This window comes from Diplotaxodon limnothrissa, linkage group LG8 (assembly GCF_057381915.1).
Source record: "Diplotaxodon limnothrissa isolate DT_005_m linkage group LG8, D_limnothrissa_male_GT1.1, whole genome shotgun sequence".
Taxonomy (NCBI): domain Eukaryota; kingdom Metazoa; phylum Chordata; class Actinopteri; order Cichliformes; family Cichlidae; genus Diplotaxodon; species Diplotaxodon limnothrissa.
In genome coordinates, this window is record NC_140603.1 from 15,212,212 (window position 1) to 15,238,955 (window position 26,744).

At 39.2% G+C, this 26,744-nt stretch overlaps 1 protein-coding gene across 2 annotated transcripts in view; it reads right to left on the reverse strand.

Moving 5' to 3' along the window:
* LOC146626559 (voltage-gated potassium channel KCNC1-like) overlaps window positions 1-26,744 on the reverse strand; it is a 46,141-nt gene that overhangs the window by 8,630 nt on the left and 10,767 nt on the right. Inside the window, exons 2-4 of one of the 2 annotated variants that reach the window (XM_085361329.1) lie at window positions 15,178-16,159; window positions 13,346-13,540; window positions 12,250-12,378 (exon numbers count right to left, since the gene is read on the reverse strand). In XM_085361329.1, coding sequence (XP_085217455.1) covers window positions 12,257-12,378; window positions 13,346-13,540; window positions 15,178-16,159 — 1,299 coding nt within the window. In that variant the 3' untranslated portion in view covers window positions 12,250-12,256. Of the gene's footprint in view, window positions 1-3,106; window positions 3,285-12,249; window positions 12,379-13,345; window positions 13,541-15,177; window positions 16,160-26,744 lie in introns of those variants that run through there. The other variant, XM_085361330.1, reaches the window with a different exon arrangement.

The window sequence follows — 26,744 nt, forward strand, 5'->3', positions numbered from 1 at the left end:
AAGACTTCTCTGTAGGATAAATTAATTGAAAAACCTATCCCAGAGTTTTCCTATCTTAACTGTACAAGTCCAGTTTGACATTTTACATCAAGTATCTATCAAAAATGCTTTCATTCACAGGAGAACTAAATCTCGGCATGCAGTTTCGGATATTTTCAGACAACACTAAAATGTTGTAATTTTCTGACATCATAATCATGAAGTGAATCAACCTAACGCTACTTTGGTCTGAAAATATATGCGATGGCCTTCAAAACCAGCAACGGATGAAGCCAGGCAAGCATTACTTCTTACAGTGCCTGAATGTCAAAATCTATCCTAACGCAGACACTAAAACATCATTCAAGGAAAACATTCAAGTGATGTCACAGCTTTCATGTAAACGCTGCATATCTAGGTTCACAAATATAAGGGGTCTGGAAGCATGTGGATAGTAAGACTTCAAAACAAGTATGGAAATACTTTCCTTTTACAATTGTCTGTAAAAACTAGTTCTGAAGCATTTTGATTTTTTATTTTTTGCTCTCTTCAGTCTATGTTCCTGTTGGTTAAGAATCCTATGAACAATTTACAACATTGTATTATTTTAATAGTTATTTTAGACAACCAGTGGCATTAAAATGTCATTTCTTGCCATGAAATACACAGTATTCATGAAAAAAATACAAAATCATTAAAAAACTAAAGCGATTTAAAATGACAGCCTGGACATCAAAAAGTCTATATACTGGCTTGAAATAAAACAAGAAAAATGGCTCGTGTCATCTGAATAACGTTTGTACATTTACAGCTGGTATAGCTAAATCAATGATAATGAGGAGATTGCCTGCTAAGTCTGTGCGTGTTTTAGATTAAAAATATATCTGTGTATTTACATATGTATGTGCACAGCATGTTTTCCAGCATTAACGTAATGTTGCATGTTTATTGCATTCGTGAATGTGTCACTATTTTTAAATCGTTTTTTTTGTTTTGTCTTTTTTGCTTTTGATTGAGATTGCTGAAGGTAAAATTATAGCGACAGCCCACCTAAACATGATGGTTTATTTGAAATTATTAAAGAAAATGTCAAAAAACCCTTCAAAGCATAAATGGTGAGGAAGAAATTAATTAGATTTAGAAAAAAGGAAGAGGCAAGTTTGATTAGGTGGTCCAAGGTTTTCATTGTATACTTGTTTTGTAATATTATCTGTTTCTGATGCCGAGACACAAGCTTCAAGAGTGAGCAAATTAACAATGATTGTTAGTAAAGTGCTTGCATTTGATTTGACTGTATAGTTAATTAAGTAGTAATCCATATCTGACATTGTACATTTGTTCTAATCTTCTTGTTTATAAATACTTTGCATTTAAATTTCTATAAAACGTTTTAGACCTACAAGTGCATATTTCATTTATATCACTGTCCTGATTATACTTCAAAGGCCAACTCAGTCATTTGCTACCATAAAACAGAAGATTTTGCTCCTTTGCCAAAGGCCATTTCAGAATAACCAGTTAGCATGCGTTGAGCCAAGCAGTCCCACTTATATGTAGATATTTGAATGGTAAAATTTCTCACATATCACCCTTCACTATAATTTGTTATCAAAAAGCTTAAAAAAAGACCTTGTGAATGTCTGCCTTACTGGTATAAAGATTTGGCTGACATGTGGGTAGATTTAAGGTTTAGATTTTGCTGTTATGTGGCGATTATATGATAGTGCATTTGAAGGAATATTACAACGCAATGCAAAATAATCCAGTGGAACAATATAATAATTGGGGAAATAAATTAGCGTTACAGGGAAGTAAATATGGAAAGCAATAAAATCTGATTTTTTAAGCTATTTTTTCTTAAGTTAATCATAAGCCTTAATTTTTTTTTCAAATCAGTTAAAGTGTCTAATGAAACAATACTTTTCTTTGTTAATGAGTATTGGCTTATCTATATTAGACATCTAGAATAACAACAGTAGCAAGTGGATCAAGTGAATGTGCAAGCATCTAACAAAGGATTAGACAACGAGACAATGATCGTATGTATTGGCTCCTAACAGCAATACAATATAAGAACTATTATTTTCAAGAGACATGTTCACCCTCAGAATTAGATAGCTCTTTTGGTACAATAAAACACGTATTACTTTCATTTGTTTCTGATTTTGTTGACAATGACGTCACAATAATGAAAATGAATTGAGTGTTAATTGAGACTTACATAGGATAAGTTTTTTTTTTCAACATTGTGGAATGCTTACGCGGCGCTGTGTTCACTCGCTATATATTTATTATATTATCTATATATTTTTCTTTGTCTTTGGCTAAATAAACTAAATTACACAATATGGACAAAAGTACTAAGCCACTTACGTATAACACTTACTGGAGCTGCTTGACTATGACTTGACCATTTTTGTCCTGATGTTAATACCAGAAGAGCTGTGGAGGTTATTGACCTTTATGTGTGACCCTGCTTTGTGGACACATTACAACAAAACAACTTACAGTTGATTATGGACTATCTTGGAGGGAAGACCTTTCACTGACTGACTTATTGCAATGGTGGCATCCAATTACATTTTTTAGAAGTGGAAAAAGTCTGTTGAATGAGAGGCAAAATGTCTTAAAAACTGTTTAAAAAATGTGAAGGATTTTATCCAGCTGTGGCAATGGCACACGTGAAACACCTGAATTCAAAGATTAAGAGATGTGGCTCAGTAATTTTGTTCATATCATGTATCTTGCTCCATGATTATTTCACTGTATGAGTGTTAGGAGTCTAAGTTAGTTTGGTCCAGAATTCGCAAAAATATTCATCTGAAAATGTAACTGAGCACATTTTTATAACACCTTCTTGATGCATGGCACTATTTTATTCACTAAGCAGCCCCAATCAGTTTTACATTACTTGTAATTATTTAAATAACCACTTATCTTTAAAGCTAAATTTTGCATTTAACTCCACCTAACATGCTTCATAAACCATTTGATTCACAAGACAAGATCTCATTCTTTCTACATTCGAGTTCATTGTATGTTATTGCTATTGTATTTGCATGGCGTACAATGCAAATGGAGGCTTCAACGTAATTGGTCCATGGCTAATCTGCTGCATCTCTTATCAGCCAATCATTAACACAATTTCTGCTACAAAATGGAGGGGATGGGGGAACGACAGCGCCGCAGAGGTCCTGGAGCCTCATAGGTCTCAAAAGGCGGGCTAGTAATAGGAGCGAGTCGCAGTGCTGACCCAGTCATTCCCGATATGTTATTAAGACTGCGAGATTTTTCATAGCCGGTTGCTTTAAGACAATAAATATAATAATAAATCAGTTTAATAAATTGTTTGTATTTTTTTTATGTCATGTGCGAATAAATGGAAAGAAAATCAGTGAAATGTTTACAGATAATATGAAAAATTCCCATATGCAGAATGTTTTTTATGAAGGTTTCATAGTTTTGAAACATGAACATGAGGTTGAAGATGTTAAAAGTAGGAATTAAAAAAAGAACCACAAAAGTGAAGAGAAAAGAAAATGAAGGATATTAAATGAAAATCATAAAGACATATAAAGGACAGACAGACAGAGACAAGACAGACAAGACAAGAAAATGCGAGTTATGATATGCCTTTTTTTCCTCAAAAAACATAAACGCAAAAGATTTGTAGATATTAAAAAATTTAACACCAATAAACAGGCCATTGCATAAATTACCCAACACCTTGTGAACGGTAACGTCCGATGTTCAGGTAATTTGGACAACTATTTGGCCAAAACCGCAGTTTACACAACAGCAAATACTCTGATATCACTGATACATTGTAGTTGACCACATGAAGTTTATGTGGAATCATATCATGCTTTGTCAGCAGCCCATTTTGTATTTACTTGGTATGAACTTGGTATAAACTTCAAATGGCCAAAACAAAAATGTCCTCTCAGCCACATTTAAATCACTTTGTACCCTCGGTAATCACATCCTGTTGTGAGTGACTACTGAGTCACTTTCTATTTTGATTACAGTGGGAAACAAAGAAGTTCATTTAAAACGCTTTCCAGCTACAAAAGGACCTTTAAATTATAATGCGTGACACTTTGCATTTAGCTTAACAAATAACCAATTCATCTAAGACTACGTTTCCTTTCCCACTGTATTTTTGGTCCAAAACACTTCATGCATACACTGAGCCCTTCTTGTAGGAAGCAGCCACAAACAAGGTTGTGTTGTGATCACAGTGTTGTTGCATCAGCTGTAGTGAAAGGCCCCATTGTTAGATAGCAGCTATCTGCTCTAACAATGACTGACTGACTTATAGTGAGTGGAGTTTTATACATTTACTAGCAATATGCTCATGTTAGCTGAAATGAATGTAATGCTCTAACACTGTGATGCTGGAGCAGAGTTTGTGGTTTCTGTACACTTAAGTTATGGATGTAAATTTTTGTCAAACTCCATCCACCATAAGGCTGCGTCAGACAACAAAGAACAGCCACTGATCCAGTGTGACACCCTTTGTGTCTTCCTGTTGCAATGGAAAAATATGACAACATTCAGGGTCAAAGTGGCCGATTCTACCACTCTAGATAACCAACCTTAAATCAAAGTATTTCTTTTTTTTTTTACTCAAACACTTTTGTCAGATGGTACCTCAGTGACATATTAATGATGCATATTTGCATCATTAATATGTCACTGTACTGGTCATCTTTGGAGTAACATACCACAAACACTTTTGAAAAGCTGCCTGGCAAATCTGGTGCTGCTTCATTCTCAAGTTAAGTTAGAGGAACGTTTTTCTCATACCACGCAAATGCATCAAGACAAACTGTCAGTTTACATCAAGTGGCAGCCATGTATAGAAAGACTGCTGACTGAGTACAAGACGGGAGGAGAAAAAATAAACAAACCTGGTATGTTGTTGGAACTGAACAACGCTTGATAGTGTGCTTTCAGAGTGAGAGTTGAAGATCAAAACTCAAACATCTCTGCTTATTTATTCTTAATATTGTTTAACAGTTAAAATAGTCAAATTGAAATAATCTGAAGGTGCCTTTCCTACAGCTAACAAGCAAAGATCTTTTTATGGCACAATGTATGCTTGAAATCCAACATGATTTTAAGTTTACTGTTCAGATTCACATGTAAGAAAAGATGTTTTCTTTTCTTTAAAAAGGGAAACAGAATAGTCATAATCGTGAAGGTTTACAAAAACAGTAAAGGCTGAATATTAGACAACTTCTAATTTGGATTAATGCTCTGCATATCTGAAGATATGACGTATGATTTATGGGGGTTCACAAAAAATAATCCTTTATAAGAACTTTTAACAAAAGTCGATTCTTTGATTTTAGTCACAAATTCCTTCCAGTATTTTCTATATATTGTTAAAGATCACCATGCAGCATGCTAAGTGTTCCACTGTGCTCGCGTAATAGCTATGTTTTATATACACTCACTCACTTTATTAAGTACACCTTTTCAACTGTTAAATATGGCAAGCATCTAACTAGCCAACCACATGTCAGCAAATCAGTTTATTTAGGCTTTTAGGATATGGTTGTTGGTGCCAGTGACTTAGCACCAAGCTGGTCTGATTTCAGAAGGTGCTATACTGGGATTTTCCCACACAAACACCTCTAGAGTTTATGGAGAACAGTCCAAAACTGCAAAAATATCTATTGAGCTGCATGTCTCTGGGTGAAAATGCCTCGTTGATGCCAGAGGACAATGATCAGACTGCTTCAAGATGACAATAAACACTTGCTACAACTGAGGTATGCAGAAGAGCATCTCTGAAAGCTGATGTACTACAGTGGCAGAAGAATAAAACGGGTGCCATTCCTGTCAGCTAAGAACCGGAAACTGAGGATATGATTGCCACAGGCTCACTAAAACTGGACAACAGGGTACTGGAAAAACATTGTCTGACCTGAGTCTCGATTCCATTCGGATGATGGGGTCACAATTTGATGTAAACAGCATGAACCCATGAATGGTTCAAGCTGCTGGTTGTGTAATGGTGCTGGGGATATTTAGTTGTCCATCCCTTTATGAACATGGTCAGAAGTGTACCAATATTCTGATGGCTGCTTCCAGCAGGATGTCACAAATCTCAAATAATCTCAAAGTGGTTTCTTCAGCATCACAATGAGCACCTTCGGGATTTTGTAGAAAAGGAGATTTTCACCATGGATGTGCAAGAGAAATATCCAGCAACTGTGTTATCCTATCATAAAATCATCATCGTCATCATCAAAATTGACCAGCAAGGGGTCACACCCGGTATTAGCAAGATGTACCTAATAAAGTGGCCCGTGAGTGTATATTCAAATAAAGTTGGTAATGGTGGTCTTCTTAATTTCTGGCTTTAATATGATCTCACTGACATTTAATAAACTGATTTCTTCAATCAAGCTTTTTAATGTGATTCGTAACACTTGCCGAATGGCATATCGGTAAAAATGGAAATTGAGACACAGAAAAGCAGTTCCCATTTGTTGATTATATGAAAGGTGAAAGTGATAGAGAGCAATGAGATCAGGTGGTAACATGGTTGTGATGGTTGTTCAGCTGACAATAGTTTGCTTTTGTCACACACAGACTTTGTTTTAAAAAAATCCAAGAAGAAGAAATATTGTGAAATGAAAATAAAATAAGTTAATCATGTCTCGGCCACTGCAGTCTCTCACAGTCTGCTCTCCTCCTCTCTGGGCTATCTGCTGCATTTACAACAACAATCATCTGTGGTTTTGTGCTCTGGGATTCTCTATCAAGGGAAACGGTGAGTCTGGCTGTCACTGTATTCAGTGATGACATAATTCCTGCCCAAAGTCACACTTAATTTACACTATAGAGGGAGTATGTACCTACCTAGAGTCAGACTTTAGTTACACTTGCACTGCAGTGGCGGCCTGGGGATGGGATGGAGAATGAGTGTTAATCACACAAGGAGAAGGCTATGTTGAGGGAAGACACAGAGGAACAGAGACAGCACTGCAAATATTGTTGCCAGACTGTTTACCAAGCACATAATCATGTGAAATTAAGACTGACTCAAAAAATAGCCTTAAAAACACACTGTACAGTACTGTATGTCATGGTCCTGGGCCATGTGGGCCCAGTATTCTTAGTTCCTTGTATTTTTGTATTTCGTTCCTTATTTAGGCCATGTTTTCTGAGTTGCCCTGTTGTGTTGTTCCCTAAGTGTTTTCCCTTCATGGCTTTTACCCCCTGTGCGCCCCTCTGTGTATCTGTGAGCCCTCGTCTCTCCTTATGTTTTATTCCATGTTTCCCCTGCCCATTATGTCTAAGTTCTCCCCGTGCTCTCTCTCCCCCCTGTGTGCCCTCTATGTATTTATGAGCCCTCGTCTCCCTTTGTGGTTGTTTCATGTTTCCCCAGCCCGTTATGTCTGTGTTTTCCCCGTGCTCTCTCTCCTCCTGTCTGAACCTCTGTGCCTGTACATGTCATGTTCAGTTCACCCCGCCCTGTCTCGTTATGATTATCAGTGTCACCTGTGTTCCCCGTGTGTGCCCACTTTCCTCGTTTACCCTCTGTGTATTTCTGTCTGAGTCTCCCTCTGTTCGGCGTTGCGTTCTCCCTCATGTTGTGTGTAATTCTCCCCGTGGTTCGGTTCCTTGTACAGCTCATGCTTTAGTTTTCCCAGTTTTAGGTTATTTTGTATTACTTCTCGTGGCCAGCAATAAAGCTGTGTTTTTTGAGTTTATCCCTGTGTCTGTGAGTCTGCATCTTGGGTCCTTCTCCTGCCTGCCACACAGCAAACCATGACACTGTATGCATGTGTGAAGGCAATAACCTGTTTTCAATCACTGTTTATAGCGTCATTGACTGTTTGATTCTTTTCTAAGAATGGCCACATACACACTGGTTCATTCTTACATGGTTTAAAGATCGTATGATCTCCTGTTACCAATAATGAAATGTACTGATTTGGTCATGACCATTACTGAAGCCACAATATGTGCATACACTACATACAGCTCCTACTATATCTTCTAGAGAAGATATAACATCCAGCTGCATCCTACATCCTTTAGTTTGTAGTATGTAGGTCAGACGTATGCAGTTCATGTCGAACCCAATTAATATTTTATGTCCCTGCTTCTTGTACATATATGTGAATATACGCTGTGCATACATGTGTATCGGTAAAAATCTGGCTCAGAGAGAATATTTGCAGAGTGTGATGGGGGGAACACAGTAAGACACACACAGTGGTACTGTTACAAATATCAGATCATGCATGGCAATGTAGAGCGAGTTTTACATACTGTGTCAACCGTAAAGAGAACACATGAGAGGACTGACAAGTGTTACCACATAAAAAACTTTCACACGGGTTATAGGAAAAGGCTTTTAGGAGTTACTTTTAGAGTTAGCGTGTCGCTCTGGTAATGACCTCGAGCACAGACAGAAACAACAGACAGGTCTGTGGTGGCTGGAAAAATATTTCTGCCAACAGTTAACTTTAATCTGTGTCAAAATTAACAATATAAAACAATGGGGTAAAAAAGGAGCAGATGAAATGTCAATGAAGAGCATTTTTTTCCCTGTAAACCTCAGCATCGTATCTGTTTAAAGTCTAGATAAATTATATTATCCTTCCATGAAAATGCTGCAGATTTACTGCACATAGCACGGATTTGCTAATAAGTATTAAAAAATCTAACACCAATTACCCAACAACTTGTGCACGGTAACATCCGATGTTCAGGTAATTTGGACAACTATTTGGCCAAAACCGCACAGTTTACACAACAGCAAATACTCTGATATCACTGATACATTGTAGTTGATTACATGAAGTTTAAGAAATCTTATACCACTAGTGAATTTATGTGGAATCATTAATTGCCTTGCATTATGCTTTGTCAGCAGCCCATTTTGTATTTACTTGGTATGAACTTCAAATGGCCAAAACAAAAATGTCCTCTCAGCCACAATTAAATCACTTTGTACCCTCGGTAATCAAATCTTGTTGTGAGTGACTATTGAGTCACTTTCTATTTTGATCACAGTGGGAAATGTCACATTACAAAGAAGTTCATTTTGAAACTCTTTCCAGCTACAAAAGGACCTTTAAATTATAATGTGTGACACGTTGCATTTAGCTTAACAAATAACCAATTCATCTAAGAATGAGCACACTGGACTCATTCTTATATATATATATATATATATATATATATATATATATATATATATATATATATATATATACACATACATATAAACTAATGATAATTAGCGTAATAACATGAATGCATAAAAAGCACAGATAAGTACGGATTTGCTAATAAGTAGTGAACGTTTTGGCCAAATATGCTCTTGAGAATGCCTTTAACCAGCGAGATTTGCACCACTTTTCTGTTAATTTGTTCCGCTGTTTTGTTGGCAGTTTTGTTTGTCACTCCGATTCAGAAAAGACAGATCGCAGGTGATGGTGAAACTCAAAGGGGATCACAGGAAGAACACGAGGGACGTCACAAAACACAAAACAACAAAAAGAACTTGTACAAAACACAATATCAAGAGAAAAACAAAACAAAATACAGAATACAGCAAAATATAATTAAAATTAACATAAATCAACTCAATCCACACACATACACCTCGAAACAATAAAGCATTCAAATAAATACTTCTTTTTTTTTTTACCAAACTGCTGGATAACACATCACAGTAATACAGATGCACAGAGCATGTTAGAAACACAGAACAGAACAAAAAAACACCTCATATACATATATAGAGGAAAAGAGTGTGGAGAAGAAGAGAGACAGAGGAAGAGAGAGACAGAAGCCAATATAAACTCCTTGAAGAAGGTCTGGAGGAGTGATTTGGAGTGAGCAATCAGAGGGGGGTGATTGACCGTTTGACCTTAGTGAGCCATGCATACGGCACTGGGTGCGTAGGAAGTCAAATGGCCAACAATCCAACAAAAGAATCTGAGAAGCTAAGAAAATAAGTTGGCAAAAACACCTTATGCATATATCTACAAAATAAATCACAAATAAAGCACACAAGAATGATTTTTAGTCAGCATGGAGGAAATCCCTCTTTAAAAACAAGTGGAGAGCAGGGACTATCATAACTGTTATAAACCCAGTGCTTTTTGTTCATTTAATTGATATTCAAAACTTCTGATTCACAAATTTAACAGATTAGTCAGATAAGTTTGAATGCTCCTATATAACTATCTTTTTTCCCCCCAATAGGAAAGAGGTAGGCATCACCTTGGCCAGGTCATTTGTCTAACACGGGGCTTATAGACATGGAATCTTGTTATCAGATACTAGAGACTCAAGTGTCAGAGAAAGTAAGAAACAGATCAAATTGATTTGGTATTTACTGTAAGCACTTAGTACAGTCTCTTCCCCCAGTGCACAAGGCTCAACATTAAAATACACACTAAAACAATAAAGACTTTTATACATCGCTTACCTACAAATTACAAGCTCTACGCAGCATCCTAATAACCCAAGCACTTGTTTTGCTCAATGGACTCCTGATTTGTTTTAAAGAGGGATCTTTGTAGCACCTAGATTTTATATTACATATAGAAAACCATTAAAAACTGCAGCGATGTCAGCAACCTCTAACTGAAAGGCTCGGACAGCTCGAGGCTCGCTTACCTTAAACAGCATGAAGCCGCTTTTTCGGTCAACTCTGTCATAGCATTTGTCTTTCTGTCTGGCCGGTAAGTGTTTCAGTCACCAAGTGCAGCTTATGTTCCTTCTGATTTTTCCACAGTACTCATACAAAAGGTCCTAATCTTTGGACTACACTAGGCACTGAAAGCACAGTTATACGGTCAGGGGATAGTATTTCAGATCCATTACATGCTTATTTTGTAAATTAGCACTCTGGTATTATAACTGATTTGTAGGTCAATTTTTTTGTTTGTTTGTTTTTTGATTAATGCATTCTTTAAAATGTTTGCTAGTGTTAAGCATGCCATGTTTCACGAAGTGATATCCCCTGACACAGATGGCTCCAGTGACCCCAGTTACCTTGGGCCTTGGAAAGGTGATATCCAGCACTGCAATCACAATGTGTTAAAGTATCAGTGCAGACCAGCTGATTAGAAATGGTGCATATGTACATGTAATTTTGCAAATCCTTGTGGCCACATCACGGCGTAGCAGGGACAAATGCCACTGTTAGTGCATACAACCAGTGCGAGAGTACATGTACATATTATATATACAGGTGTAAATAGAAAGGTGTTGTTTATAGTCAAACATTGTTTTTTTTAAATTGCAGTGTGCACTTCTGTTTGCCAAGGTGGAGGTCCGTGGGGTAGGGAGTAAAACACAATAGGAAGGGAAAAAACTAAATTAAGCCACACACGACAAACACAAACACAACACTCAGACGGCATTGAGAGGACAGAGACACAGTGTATAACATGTAAGAATGAAAAAAGCGCACATACACACGCGTGATATGACACAACCTGAAGAGAGAGACAACAACAACACAGAGGCACATCAGACAACAACATGACCCGCTGTTCCCATTGGTTCTTCTTCAGTGTCTTGCTTTATTAGTTATTGACACAGGACACAACAACGGGGTTATTTTTCATTTGAGCTTCTGGGTGTTATTTGCACATGTGCATACCCGCATGGATGCGCTCTTGCACTCTCATGACTGTATGCAGGTTTTAAGCTCTCACACAGACAAACAAGTAATTACTGAGTGTATATCACAGCGAAATTTTCACATTTTCTCTCCAGATTTTTTCTTTTCTTTTCTTTTTTATTACATCTTGTACAGTGTTCATTGAGATTGTCATTCACAAAGTTATAATAATAAGTACAACATTGGGCTGAGGTTAGGACTCATTGTATGAAATACCTCTGAAATCACAAGGTGAGCCCCGAAATACCCTTTGCAACCCAAACCTTAACATTCACACTGAAGTGCTACCTAACCTGAGCTCAAATGTTTGCATCATTCCACGCGTTCAGGCACAGATAAGTCTTCTTACAGGTGACACAAAGGACAAACTCCATTGAACATTTAGACACAACACTGTGAAAACATTTGGTGTATCTGCATATCTTTTGAGGTCATGCGTAGCATGTGCAGCTGCATCTGTGTTAAAGTGGGCACTACACTGCTGTTTGTGCAATTAAAAAATATCCTACCTCTAGGACAGCCAGATTAAAACTTTCTGGATGTTTCCAGGATACAAGCTCCTTTATTAAAAAAATTTTTTGTTTTTTTTTTAGTGTTACCTCTGGTCTATGGTTTGATCCAGGAAGATGTGGAGTTTGCATTGAGGTCCTGCTGTAACAGAGACCCCTCCATCTTATACCAATCCTCAGTCAGAGGGGAGTCTGGGCTGGGTGCCAGGGCTGCTGCCTCTAGTTTGTTGTCAACAGGGGGGTGTCGAAAGTTTGGAGGGAGTGTGGGGGAGTGTTTCAGTGCAGGTTGGTGGCAGTGGTGGTAGTTGGATTGCAGTAGTAAATGAGGTGTTGGGTTATCATGAGCATGAAGATAATGGACATGGGGCAACGAAAAGGGAAGGCGTTATGGTGGAGCACAAAGGAAAAGAAGGGGTGAAATGAGGGCGTGGGTTTCAAAAGGGAAAGAGCGGGGACAGGAGGGTAGATGTGGGGCAAGTTTGGGAGGGTAAGGGGTCAAGGGGTTGAGGGAAAAGTAAATAAAAAGGACAACACAAGGCAGGAGAGAGAGAAAGAGAGAAACAGACAGGGAGAAACAGAAGTGACGAGAAGTAAATTAATGCATGGTCAACTGTCTGAGTCCAGAAGACAGAGAAAGAGATCGTTTTTGAGCATGAATAAATGTGACATTATGGGACACAGAACAAAGTTCACAGAAACCGTGGAAAGATGGAAGATATGAATGGCTGAGGCATTGTGAAGAAAAAGGAAAAGGAGAGAGGTAGAGGGACAGAGATTCTTGTCCGACAGAAGAAATAAAATGTGATACCAAGCGGTGATGGAAACACAGACAACATGAATGTGAAGAGATGGAAACAAACAGAGCAGAGCAGAAGAACTTGGTGTGTATGCATGTGTGGTAAATGCACGACTGTAGATGTGTGGATGTTTTGTTGCTAGCTGTGACTGAAGTCTCCTAACTCAGTTTATAGTGTGCTGTCCCATCCAGCGCATCTTTCCTGCATGTTTGAATGTGACATTCAAAACGTATAATGACCTATATGTAGTTTATCTGCATTGGCTGCCTCTGCACTTATATAATATATAATGTATGTTTACATCATACTGTGCCAAACATCTTGCTGTGTGGATCTGTTTACATAAGATGTGCATGTTTTGCATATCCGTCTCCTGGTGTGAAACATACCTTTCCGCACATTCCCATCTGTGGCACGGAATTCCCTGGTATTAAGAAGGAAGCAGGCTCTGTCCTGCTGGTAGCGTTCCCGAGTGGGGCCTCGCCCAATAGGACTCCTCTCATCCGGGCTCAGCACCTGGTCGATGGTGGGGCAGTCCTCATTAGCCAAGGCGGCTGAGGCTGCGTCACCATTCTGCTTAGAATCTAGTTGAGGCAAAGGAAAGTGAAAAACACCCAAAGAAGAATCATTGTGCTACAAAATTAAACATCTTGTTTAACTCAAAAAACAATTTCATATCTAATTCCTCTTTTCCGCCTACTCGGCTGTACTTGACTCTGGTTAAGACCAAACCAGTGTTGGTTTGTTTGTAACCATTTCTCTTGTTCAAAATTTTCTCTGTTTGATTTTTGTGAAGGAGTCGCTCTCATGACCCAGCCTGAGCCGTCACTACCTGGCCAATCAGTGGAACGCAGGCTGTCGACGTCACATTTTAAGCTTGATGAAGCTCGCTTGGAACCCTGGCTAACAAAGTACTTGGTACCAGATAATACTACCTAATGGAAAACCCTATAAACCGAGTAGAGTCCAATCGAAAGAGAGGCTTTAATGTTGGCAGATGGCTTTCCTTTCCTAAACGTGGTTCTGCCAGAGGTTTCTTCTTGTTAAAAAAAGGTTTTTCCTTCCCACTGCCACCAAGTGTTTGCTCATAAGGGGTCATCTGATTGTTGGGGTCATTTCTAACATTATAGGGTCTTTATGTTACAATATATCTGGCATTAATAAAATTCAATTAATGTGTCCTACTCTAATGTAGGAAAATAAAGCATGTTCTGGTCAATCCTTCTGTTTGTAAGGGGAAGCCAACCAGAAGAAAATGTCTTGTTCTACGCAGTGAATGAGCTGAGGGCCTCACCAAGATTAATATGAATGATATGGAACTATGAGTCATGCAAAGACATGTTAGTAGACAAGCTTTGCATATAATGAAATTTTTTACTTGATTGTACTTTCCGAGTCTGGAGTCTGCTATCAAAAGTTTGACTGATACAACTTGCTAATAAAAACAAGGAAAAAAGAAAAAAAAGAAGAAAGAAAAGACACCGCCCACAAATACCTGGAAAAAAGCCAAGCAGACAAGATGTAGTAAAAGCACTGAAGAAATGTTTTCTGACTCACTAATGATCAGGCCATTGGAGTAATGCATTTAAGGTGCATTATTGTGGCATATGACTGACGCCTGATGCTGCAGCATGTAAAAAGCACGCCAAGAGCCACATTACTTCGCCTCCTGATTTCACTGTTAATGCCAGAGAGATAATATGTGGGCTGACTTTCCTCAATTCGGGAAGTCAGCTCAAAGTTGAGATGCATTAAGCTGTTTTAAAAGATAATTGAGGTCATTTTCCTTCCATAATGTTTGTTTTTTCCCCCCTGACAGATGGAGGCCTTAAGGCAACGGTGAACCTACCAGTTGATCATAAATTACATATGAGTTGTGATGGGCCAGCAATTTCTCCAGGGTGGCTCAAGAATCAGCTATGCATCTCTTCTTGATCGTACTTCCACTTCTTTCTCTTGACACTTTGGTACTCAGTTAATTCTCAGTTAAAAGTCTAAAATCCTTTTGTACGCTTCAAACTACCATGAGCAAACTGTCATATTGATTACAATCATGCAAGTTCATTTTAGATTGCTTAAAGTGGTAAACAACATAGTGAAACTTGAATTTTATCTTGAACATACACAATTTATTCATTTCTATATTTTCAACAGTAAAACAGATTGCATATGTTCTCATGATAAACATAAGCAGCATTAAAAAACAACAACAAACACTCACCTCTGTTGATCTCTATAATTTCTTCTTGGGCAAGAGGACAGTCACCTCCTATTCCTCCAGACCCCATCACTCCTCCTAAGACATTTCCCAAGATTCTTTGTGGTGATGCAGTAGCCATCGCCAAGGCATCTGGCTTGCAGTAGTTGGGGGACCCTGGTTGTGGCGCTCGGGGGATATGTTTGTTCTTCTTTTTGGGAAGCTTTTGTTTGGCCATAGCCAGAGAGTAGTACATGCCGAAGTTGTTGACAATGACAGGTACAGGCATAGCAATGGTTAGCACACCAGCCAAGGCACACAGCGCACCCACCAGCATCCCTGACCATGTCTCCGGGTACATATCTCCATAACCCAGCGTGGTCATGGTCACAACCGCCCACCAAAATCCAATGGGGATGTTCTTGAAGTTGGTATGGGCACTGGCTGTTGGGTCATCTGGGTCTGCACCAATTCGTTCAGCATAGTAGATCATAGTGGCAAAGATGAGGACACCAAGAGCTAAGAAGATGATGAGCAGGAGGAATTCATTGGTACTGGCACGCAGGGTGTGGCCAAGGACACGGAGACCTACGAAGTGGCGAGTCAGCTTGAAGATTCGGAGGATACGAACAAATCGGACAACACGCAGGAACCCCAGGACATCCTTGGCAGCTTTGGAGGACAGCCCACTCAGACCAACCTCCAGATAGAAGGGCAGGATGGCAACAAAATCGATGATGTTGAGGGTGCTTTTGAAGAATTCAAACTTGTCAGGGCAGAAGGTGACTCGAAGCAGGACCTCAATGGTGAACCAAATGACACACACACCTTCCACATATGTCAGCCAGCTGTCAGTCACCACCTCATAAACGATCTCCTCACGAGTCATGTTGCCCACTGTGACGTTCTCTGTCTTGTTGAGGATGGTGTTGAAGGCCTCGTGCGTCTCCATGCAGAACGTGGATATGGAGATGAGGATGAAGAATAGGGAGATAAAAGCCACATACTGAAAAGAATGAAGAAAAGGGTCAATAAAAAGAGTTAATGTAGGAAGAGAAATCAGAGAAAGAGCAAAAGAAAAAAGTCAAATTATGAAAATCCAGCGAGGCAAAGAACATCAGAGAAAATGTCAGCATTTTAACAGTATAAAACCTCAAGCCAACCGCAAAAGTAAATGCATTAATTATTCATTCAATTTAATTACATTAAATTAAATTTAACAACCAGTGAATGTATAACACTTATACCCTTAAATAGTATACTATCAGTTAATACTCAACTCAATATTTAAAAATGTCTTAATATGTCAGTGTGTATCCTACATATTCCAACTAATTACCACATCTTAGCCAGAAAACAAAAAGTGTGCAGAAAGCTATAAAAATATTTCAGAAGCATGTAGTCCACAAATAGAACTTATAATCAGAAGGGATAAAATAAATAACTGAAAATATGTCTGCCATATTACACTCATGTGGAGAAGGAAGTTTTCACAGGACTTTATTCAGCTCTATGCAAAGAAACTAAGAACGCCTTACTTAGTAATTAGCAGCCAGTGCTGATAATCAAATTGACCCAAATAACTGATCATTAGCAAGTGTGAGCACCTCTATAAAACCAGAGGCTTTGGCAGTTTCCCAGTCTAGAGCATTCAAGTGTGTGTTAACACAATGTCACCATCTTCCTAGTTGTGGACATCCCAGCAAATTCCCCCCAAAATCCAACTGTGCATGTTAAAGTTTAAAATTCATGAAGGTGCAATGAAAAAAAGACTAATAGGTGTGGCTTATTTGAAAGGGTTGATAAGAGAAATACTGTCTAAAAAGAACTTGGCAACATGATTTAGATTTGCAAAGTTGCATCTAAATAAACTACAGACAGACAAGACCAAAGACAGTTTGGTTAAATAGACAGCACCGCATTTGCAGAAAACCAAACACATCACCAAAAACACTTCATGCCAAGTGTTTTGCAGCCACGGGACCTGGGCAGCTTGCAGCCAGTGAGCCAATCTATGTGCCAAACTATTAAATGTCAAATGCGAGGCCATTTCGTCCATCAGCTAAAACTTGGCTTTACAATGTAACAGTGACCCCAAACACAGCAACAAATCTGTTGCAACGTCCCAAAGTCTGGAGCTCAAACTGATTGAAATGATGTGATGAAACCTTAAAAGAGCTGTAAAAAAATAAAAGGAAGAGTGGCCAAAATTTCCTCACAGTGACGTGAGAGACACACAGAAAACAATTAATTAATTAAAGTTTTTCCTGATAAAGGTCGCGCTGCAAATTAGCCAAAACAATCACTGGGTGTATTTAGTTAGTTTTTTACAGTACTGTTTGGAATCCCATTGTTATGAAGATTTCATTAACCTCACTACTCATTTAAATATCATGCAGATGCTTTAAGGTAACATTACCCTTCACACAGTCATATCATTTGGCCTACTTGTGTGTGTTTCTTTAAATTGGATATTTTGACGAGTCTTTTCAATACTTAATACTTGGTGTTCATATTCTTAATGCTATGGTTGCATTTGGCCTATTAAAACTAACAACTCACACTAACTCCCATGCTTTTTTGTTGATTTATTATGTTGTTATTGTGAACCTCTTCTGAGAAATGTATTGCTTATCTTTCCACAACCTGGGTCCTTTCTATATACTACAATATTTTGCATCCCATGGGTTTGCCTGTTCACTTCAGAAATCTCTGCAGCTTTCCTTGACAGAAAGAAAAACAAGCCAACTTAAACCATCACACTGTCCCGCTTCAGACATCTCTGTTTTCCAGTTTGTTTCTAGCTCATCTGCGTGATCTGCAGTTTACTATATGAAGCCAATCTTTTCCCTTCACTGTAACTTGTTCAGTTGTCAGCGAATCAATGACAGTAGTGTGATGACACCAGTGTGCGAGCGGCTGCTGCACAGTCTTTCCCCATTGTGGTCCATTCCTAAGCCCTGCAGTGTATTTATAGATGCAGTATACTTTGTGCATTATCAAATAAATAATAAAACACAACCATGGCCCGAGGAGCAAAAGAGAAAGGTAAATCATACTTGAGTGGAGTCCATATATATAAGAACCATGAGTGCCCTCAGCATATTGTGAGTGCCAGCCTGTATTTTTGGCATTATGCACTTATGTAATATCAAGAGCAAAATGTTTATAAGAAGAGGCTTTATAACTGGGCAAAAAGAGCAACCAGTGCCACTTATGTTTCTTGAAAGGTCTCCTTCCCCCCCACCATCCCTTTTCTTTGGGTTGGAAATTGGATGAGAGCCTACACATATTTTCTCTAAGTGCCTTCATGACAGAAACAGACTGGGCAGAAGGCTTAATACTGTGAGCGGTTGTATTTATTGAGGACATTAGCCAACGAGCATTTAGCCAAAGACGTGACCTTCCAGGAAAATCAGTAAGTTGGTGTCCATCCTGTAATTCTTTTTTGATTGTTTCAACCATTCGTTGGTTGTAATGTTGTTTAATGTTGTTTAATGTTGGCTCAATGAATCAAGAAAGTGTAATTGCATTTTTTTTCTTTACAGGCTACCTCTTTGCAGCCCAAATACTTTGGTAATGTATATCATTAGATTTGCTCCTGTTTTTCTCTTTTGCTTTGGTCTGTCATTCTTGCAGCATCTGCTGTCCTTTCTGGTCTGTTTTCCCTCCCGCTCTCCTTCTCCTCTACCATCTATGCTCTTTCTTTTTTCCCCTCTCTTTTCCATCTCTACTCTCTACCTCTTTTTTTCCTCTGCTATGTTTCTCACTAGTTGGTGTCTGACCTACTTTCTCAGATTGCTGCAGTACTCTCCTCCTCTGTATCATGAAAGCACACACATACACACACACTGAGGTTCTCAAACACCCTCTACACTCCCCCACCCCCGGTATCAACCCCCACCCTCCCGTCCCAGTGAAGCGGGATAGTACCAGTGGGACCAGCACAGGATGTTCCCTTATTGGCCGAGCACCAGAAAGTCTTCACAAGTACAAATCACAACAACGAAGAGAGTTTCACCCTGAAGTGTTGTGCTCATTTTTTGTTTGTTTTTGTTTCTACTGTTCTTTTTATTCTTTACGACGTCAGACATTACTGATGCAAGGATTATAATAATAGTTAATAACTGAGTAGATGATAAGCATGGGCAACTGTAGAAAGCATGAGGATGCAGAGACTGGGAAAAAAGTGTGAGATCTTGTCTTCAAAGTGAGCTTTTCCATGTTGTCCTTTGCGCATGTACGAGCTAACACATACACAAGAGACTGCAAAAAGAAACTTGTGGCAAAACCGTAATAACACTGTATCGTTTATGTAGGTTACACAGGTGGAGACACAGGAGGGGGTGGACAAGTGGGAGGGAGACCAGACGATGCGGATCCATGCGTGGAGAAGCACAAAGGAAAAAGCTGAAGCAGTCCAGAAGCAAGGACATAGAGTAATACGAGCAAGGTGAGAGGGATGGACGAATGCCAAAACGGTTAACAAAACTCAGAGATGTGACCGAGGCAAGATTTGCTCATTGTTCTGATGATGTTAATGTGATGTGACTGTGTGATGAAAAGAAGACTTTTGCAATGACAAGCAAGAGGACAAAAAGTATGACGGAAATGATGGTGAGAGGAAGAGCGAGGAGCCAAAGAAAAAGAAGCAAACCTAACAAGAGACTGAAGGCTAATAATAAATGACAGGCCTTAGCAACTTCTGTCAAACGGAGGGACAGATGGAGCTCTGTGTCTTTTTCCAACATGTTATTCCGTACAAGTGATTTCAAAGCTGCTCAGAACTTATGCATAAAGCTAGTTTATATTACTGAATCTCACACAAAGCTGGATTAGGTGAATGTCTGAATGTCAAATACGTCCATCTAATCGTTCTAGCACAAAAGTGGTAGAATCTACACTACCAGCCACTTCATTAGGTACATATGTTCAGCTATTTGTTAATGTAAATATCTAATGAGCCAATCAAATGGCAGTAAATCAATGCATTTTTTAACCTCCTGAAGTTCAAATCGAGCATCAGAATGGGAAAGAAAGGAGATTTAAGTGACTTTGAACATGGTAAGGTTGTTGGTGCCAGAGAGGCTGTCTGAGCATTTCAGAAACTGTTGATCTACTGAGATTCACTTGCACAACCATCTCGAGGGTTTAAAGAGAATGGTCTGAAAAAGAGAAAACATCCAGTGAGCAGCATCTCTCAAAAATGCCTTGTTGATGCCAGAGGTCAGAGGAGAATGATAGGAAGACAACAGTAACTTAAACAACCACTTGTTACAATCAAGGTGTGCAGAAGATTACAGCTGGGCTACAGCTGTGAGCTAAGAACAGGAAACTGAGAATATAATTTGAATATAATTTGAAGGGTCTTACCAAAACTGGTAAGCAGAAGAAACATTTCCTCTGGTCAGATGGGTTTTGAGGTCTGTGACATCGTTCGCGTGGTAGAGTCAGAATGTGGTGTAAGCTGGATCCATCTTGCCTGGTATCAACAGTTCAGGCCAGTATGGTGTGGTGTTGTGGCAGATATTTTCTTAGCACACTTTGAGTGAGTGTTGTTGCTGCCCATGTCCAGACCTTTATGGAGATGGTTAAAAGTGTACAATGTTCTGATTGCTGCTTCCAGCAAGAAATTGTGCCATGATGCAAACTGGTTTCTTGAACAAGATAGTCACCAGATCTCACTCAGTAGAGCATCTAGATCCTCATTATGGAAATGCAGTCAACAAAACTGCAGCAACTTTGTGATGGTGTCGTATCAATACGTATCAAAATCTGTGAGGAATGTTTTCAGCACCTCGTTGAATCTATGCCATGAAGAATTAAGGCAGTTATGGAGGAAAAAGAGGGTCCAACCCAATACGAAGCAAAGTGCACCTAATAAAGTGTCCAGTGGGTGTTTTAATCTCTTTTCACTTTTGAATTCAGTCTTTATGTTGTTGTTTTTCTCATTACCTCATATACCTATATATAACATAATTATGTGGGCTCAGACACAGTAGATGCACACACCTTAAGCTTTTATACATCATTTTAAAAAAGGCCAATTTTTATCTACTCACATATTAGCACCAAAATATGAAAGTTAAACAACTTTGTTTGAGCCGATCTGACAGTGAGCTCAGCTCACGAATTTAATACAGTGAAAATAATATTTCTGCTAAACCAAATGTAGCTGAGTGCACTGTTCACGAGCTTGATTTGTTGCAGAATTTTGTCTTAAACAGAGCAGATCTGTTTAGATTATTCAAACACACACATCTAAAAGCTGATTTGATTCCAGCTGCAAGAATCACTTCTGTTTACACTAAATAACATTTTCTTTTAACCAAAAAAAACAAAACAAAATACCTCCAGTTAACTCAACACAAAGGGAAAACAAAACAAAACAAAAACGAAAGCGTTAATCATCTGTTTTCATCAATCAACAAAATGCAGTGAATGAACAAAAGAGAAATCTAAATCAAATCAATATTTGGTGTGACCACCTTTGCCTTCAAAACAGAAAACAGCATCAATTCTTCTAGCTACACTTGCACACAGTTTGTGAAGGAACTCGGCCGGTAGGTTGTTCCAAACTTTGGATGTAGACTTCCTCACATCCTTCTGTCTCTTCATATAATCCCAGACACATTTGATGATATTGAGATCAGGGCTCTGTGGGGGCCCTACCATCACTTCCAGTACTTCTTGTTCTTCTTTACGCTTAAGATAGTTCATACTGACTTTCGCTCTGTGTTTGGGGTCATTGTCCTGCTGCAGAATACATTTAGGGCCAATAAACAATCATTTATAATTCTGAAATCATTCTTTTGTTTACAGCATTTTTCACACCTGCCTAAAACCATTGCAACTGTACCTGTAATGCTGGCACATCAACTCTTCAGCTGTTATTTTTAACTTATAAATGACTAAATTAATACAAGGGGGAATTTAAACTGATATTTTGGGTGTTATAATTTAATCTGGAACAGTTTTAAAACGATACTTGATGTAATAAAATTCAGAGGCGCTGTATATTTTTGATTCACCGTGCCAAAACCTTTAACACCTGCTGAGCTGGCACATAGTCGGACTGCTCTTAATGAGAGGCATTGGCTGACTTACAGAAAAAACAGAGTAAGTTGAGAAAAGGTATTGTTTAAGTTTGTTTAAGTTAATTGCACATTACACCGTTCATTGTGCATTACATGTGTACATATATATTCTGCACCCAGCTAGATTTGCTTGTAGTTGTAATGTGGTTGTAATCTCAGGTGTACCAGTACACTAATATTTTAAGGTATTACACCCATGGGTAAGAAGTCTGTGACCCCTCTCTGATGGCAAAATTGTAAGTGATGACCTAACAGTGGCTGAGGAGCTGCCATCGTCCACATGGAGAATAAACAGGATTATAATAAATTATAGTCAGTGCTAGCTCTAAGCCCTGAAAATTTATGTTTTTATCATCTGTGTTAACCACACTGACTTCTGCTATATAATGATATACAAATATCATAAATATAAAAGAGTCAAATATAAATTTATAAATGTATCAAATGAAACTGCCATTAAGATGGACCACAAGAATGTGCATGCTCTAAATGTCCGAGTGAGTCTTTGTGCCGTTCTGGCTGTTTTGTGCTATAGATGATTTCATTACAAAAATAATGATGACTCAATTAAGCATCATATGAGTCACGAGTCACAGTTCTTGGGTAAAATGACTGTTTTTCACTCTTTAACTTAACAAACAACAATATTTACTTACTCTTCCATCTTCCTTTCTTTATTAGCAAATTTCTTGCTTCATATTAAATTAAACTTTTGGAGTTGGATGTTTTTCCTAGTAGGAAATCTCATACACAGAGGAAAGCACTCTGTACTGAGAAAGCTTGACCTAACAATGACAGATAAACGTATTCAGCAAAAACAAAATGCAAAGACACATTCGGGTTTGGGTTTCATTACCCTGGCAGCTTGAACCAAAAGTACTGCAATTAATTTGACTGAGATGAGCTAAAAGCCACAATCAATTATTGCTCCTGATAAAACAAAGGTCCATTCATGTTTTCAGTGAGTAAATCGAGCCGTATTCACAGCAGCAGAGTACAGTAGATTGCACAGTAGATGCGAACATCAAATCAATACTACTCAATCAACATGGCAAGCAGGAGTTTTCTGGCTCTGAGGGGGACAGAGAAGCACTCAAACTGCTTGAACATTAATAAAATCAGCTTAAATCTATTCATCAAATCAGCCTGCAGCACACAGCTGCAGAGCCTGTGCGTGCATTCGATGCATATACATCTGTTGGTGTAAGTTCCTGGCACCAAACGTGTGCGTGTGTGGACATGACTCACAATGTGAAAGAGACAAACAGCCTATGGGCACAGGAGGTGTGTGCGCACACTTGCTGATCACAGATAGCAAGTGGTAGCTGCATGAGCACTGCATTGAAGTGATGGAGAGGGATGAGCAGGGAGACAGAGAGAGAGAAATGGAAGAAGATGATAAAAGGAGGAGTAGCAATCTGTCACTTCACACTTATTTATCTCCTTGGGCGCTTTGTTCTCTCCCGCCATCCCTTTTTTTTGTCGCTGTTGTCGTCACAGCAACGTAAAGGTGTGCACTCTGGACGATGCTCTCGGTGCGTAGCACTTACAGGCACAGGTGCAATGTGGTCAATTCCCTACATTAAAGCTAACAATGACCTTCAAGGTCCAATCGAGCCCACCACACCGTCCCACCACCTTCCTCCTTACTCTCTAGACACCGAAATTAGATTTTGAAAGATCATCAACATAAATTTAAAAGAGCGGGAGTCAAAGATGGAGAGAGGAGCAAATGAAAAAAAGAGCCTCTTTGAGAGAGCGAGAGAGAAACTGCGAAAGGAAGTTGATCAAGGCGAGCGCTGATTGTGTTTCCGATGGATGAATGAAGAAGGGAGAGCAAAGGAATGGAGGTGGAGGAGAAGGAAAGGAAAGAGGAGAGAAGACAATGAGGGGCAGCGGAGAGTGAGATTGCAATAAAGAGACAGGGAGCGAGGAAGGAGGAGGTGCTGGGAGTGCACGAATGTAAGCGATATAACCGAGGAGAGATTGTCGGAGCTGATATTAGCCCTACAGGCATTTTTGCATGCATGGCGGTGCGCTGCGCTCTTCCTTAACGGGACCCTAGTGGCGCTGTGTTTACTGCGGCACCATCCAGAAGAGCTTTATCATTACAGTATTACCACAGCCCTGCCTGGCTCTGTGTCACCATGACAACCACTGCGTTAGCCTCTGCTTTCAGGCACCAAGGACAAGACCAAGCCAAATACTGCTCCTACAGCTGGCATAGAGGGCTGAATGTATACAGGAGCAAGAGCCAAATTGTGATCATTTGGTCCAGACGCTGATTGTCCAATCAAAGGCTTTAGTTTATCAAGTTAAGGGCGCGTGACCTTGACAGTGATACACAAAGGCAGGTAAAGGATTTTGCTTCTCGTTAACGAGGCTTTTGTTTGATTACTGTTAGTATGACAATCAGGGAGCGGTGGAACGTGGAGTCTTTCCCAGCAGGGCAAAGCAAATGGAGGGGGGGGGGGACCGCCGCTGCGGAGTCAGCACTGATAAGGAGACACTGAAGGATGATCTGAAATCTGAACATGAATGAGGCATGAAAAATGAACATTTGAACGATGTGAAATACAGAACCCTCTCCTGAAGGGCAACCTGAGCAGCGGCTCAGACCGGGATCGGGTGATTAATCTATTATCTTAGGTGAACGACCGCGGCCATCACTCAGAGACTTCCAAAGTAACCACTTAGCGTGCAGGGCGAGTGTAACCTTGGGTGGGTAACGGGAATAGCCTTCACTTGTGCCATCATCATCATCATTGCTGCAGAGCAATACTGAAATTGATGGTTTTGTTTCTTTTAGTCCAAGATCATCAAAAAGAAAAAAGAGAAGAAAAAAAAGAGTGAAACACCAAAACTAAAATGTCAGGAAAAAGAGCGTGCTCCCTTTACCGACACGTGAAGTGGGAGACTGTGACAAGAGATGAAGTCTGAATCAGAGAAGAGAAAACACGCCTTCCTCTTTTTTCAGAACTGTATGTTTTCTTTTTGTTGAACTATGAATGACTTATGTCAGTTTACTTTATGCAGCTTATGAAATATGTCCATGTGAACCACGATTACATCATTTTGAATCCAGTCCACTGACATACAGCTAATGCCACAGTGGCGTTCCAACATTGCAGTTTAAAAGCTACACTTTAGAAATTATAATCAAAGCAACTGCCATGTCTCTGCCAAGTCTTAAGCTGTCCCTCTTTTCTTTATGCTTTGCAAATGCAAATGTGAAAATATGTGCAAACATAGATGGACATACTTTATATAAGGCAACAACGAAGCTTGTTCAATTCTAACGAGCAAGCGTTGGGATGACTTTCTCTCACCCTCAGTCCGAGGCAGACAAACTAACATACACACACTTTTATACACATAACCTCAAACGTGCACACAGACACACAGCACACACATGAGACAAGCAATCACCTCTATTGAGTCAGACCTGTTGTCACTGATTTTTAGGTCCAGTTCTTGTGTAATGCCGCATTCTTTTCTCCTCTTTTCCCTTCCTTAAGAATGGCTTCTGGACAACCACCCTTCCAGTGAGACCATTGCTGGCAGGTCTTCAGTGAAAAGCAGAATCCGCCAAGGTCCTGTGTCTGGTCTTTGGTGGATATTTTTCTATTGTTTAGGGACATGACTTTCCTACACTACTCATCTGCCTGCTGCAGATAGGCTTTCAATTTTTCTTTCTCCCCCCACTTGTCCAGTTTCCTCATTTCTTTTTGTTTAATTACACACTTCACATAATGCCAAGATATATGCCAAGTTTTCATCTAATAGCATCTAACAAGTGTTCTCTTTGCTATTTTTCATAGATTCAAGTAAAGAATTAGGAACAAATTATGGAGTTCTGCAACAGGCTGCTGGTAACAAAGAGCCTAAATGTCTTATTTGCTGAGTTGTCACACTGGTTCATCTCTTGAATTTAGAGACTATATTACACTTGAGGGATTCATAGGTCAGAAAAATATTCCTCTGAAAATGGTCAGGTAGAAGCACTGAACTGAAAATGAGTGAAAAAGTAGCCAATTTCTCAAGAGAAACACTAAAAATCTTCAGAAAACCTGGTGAACTTTTGCTCAAGACGACACAGCACTGTAAGAAGTGACCACCAGCAGCCAGACGGCTTAGACTCCTCCCAGTCAGGAAACAGTCCAGCACAAACCTAATTTTACATTTTATTTAAAAAATATATATAAATAAACTACCTGAAATCAACACTGATGATTAAAAAAAGTTAACAGGACAGATTTAACAGAGATGGCGCTGTCTAAATTTATAGCACAAGACAAAATCAGGCCAGTGTTGCATAACCGGATGCTGTTCAGGAACAGTTCCATCACATTTATCTTTGTTGACAATTGATGGAAGCCAAAACTGTAAATGAAAGTCAAGTTCCATTAATTGTTGAGCTTTTTTTCTCAGGATAAACAACACGGGTGGGGGAAAGTGGCACAGAGCGAAGAACATGCAGTTAAAGCCCCTACT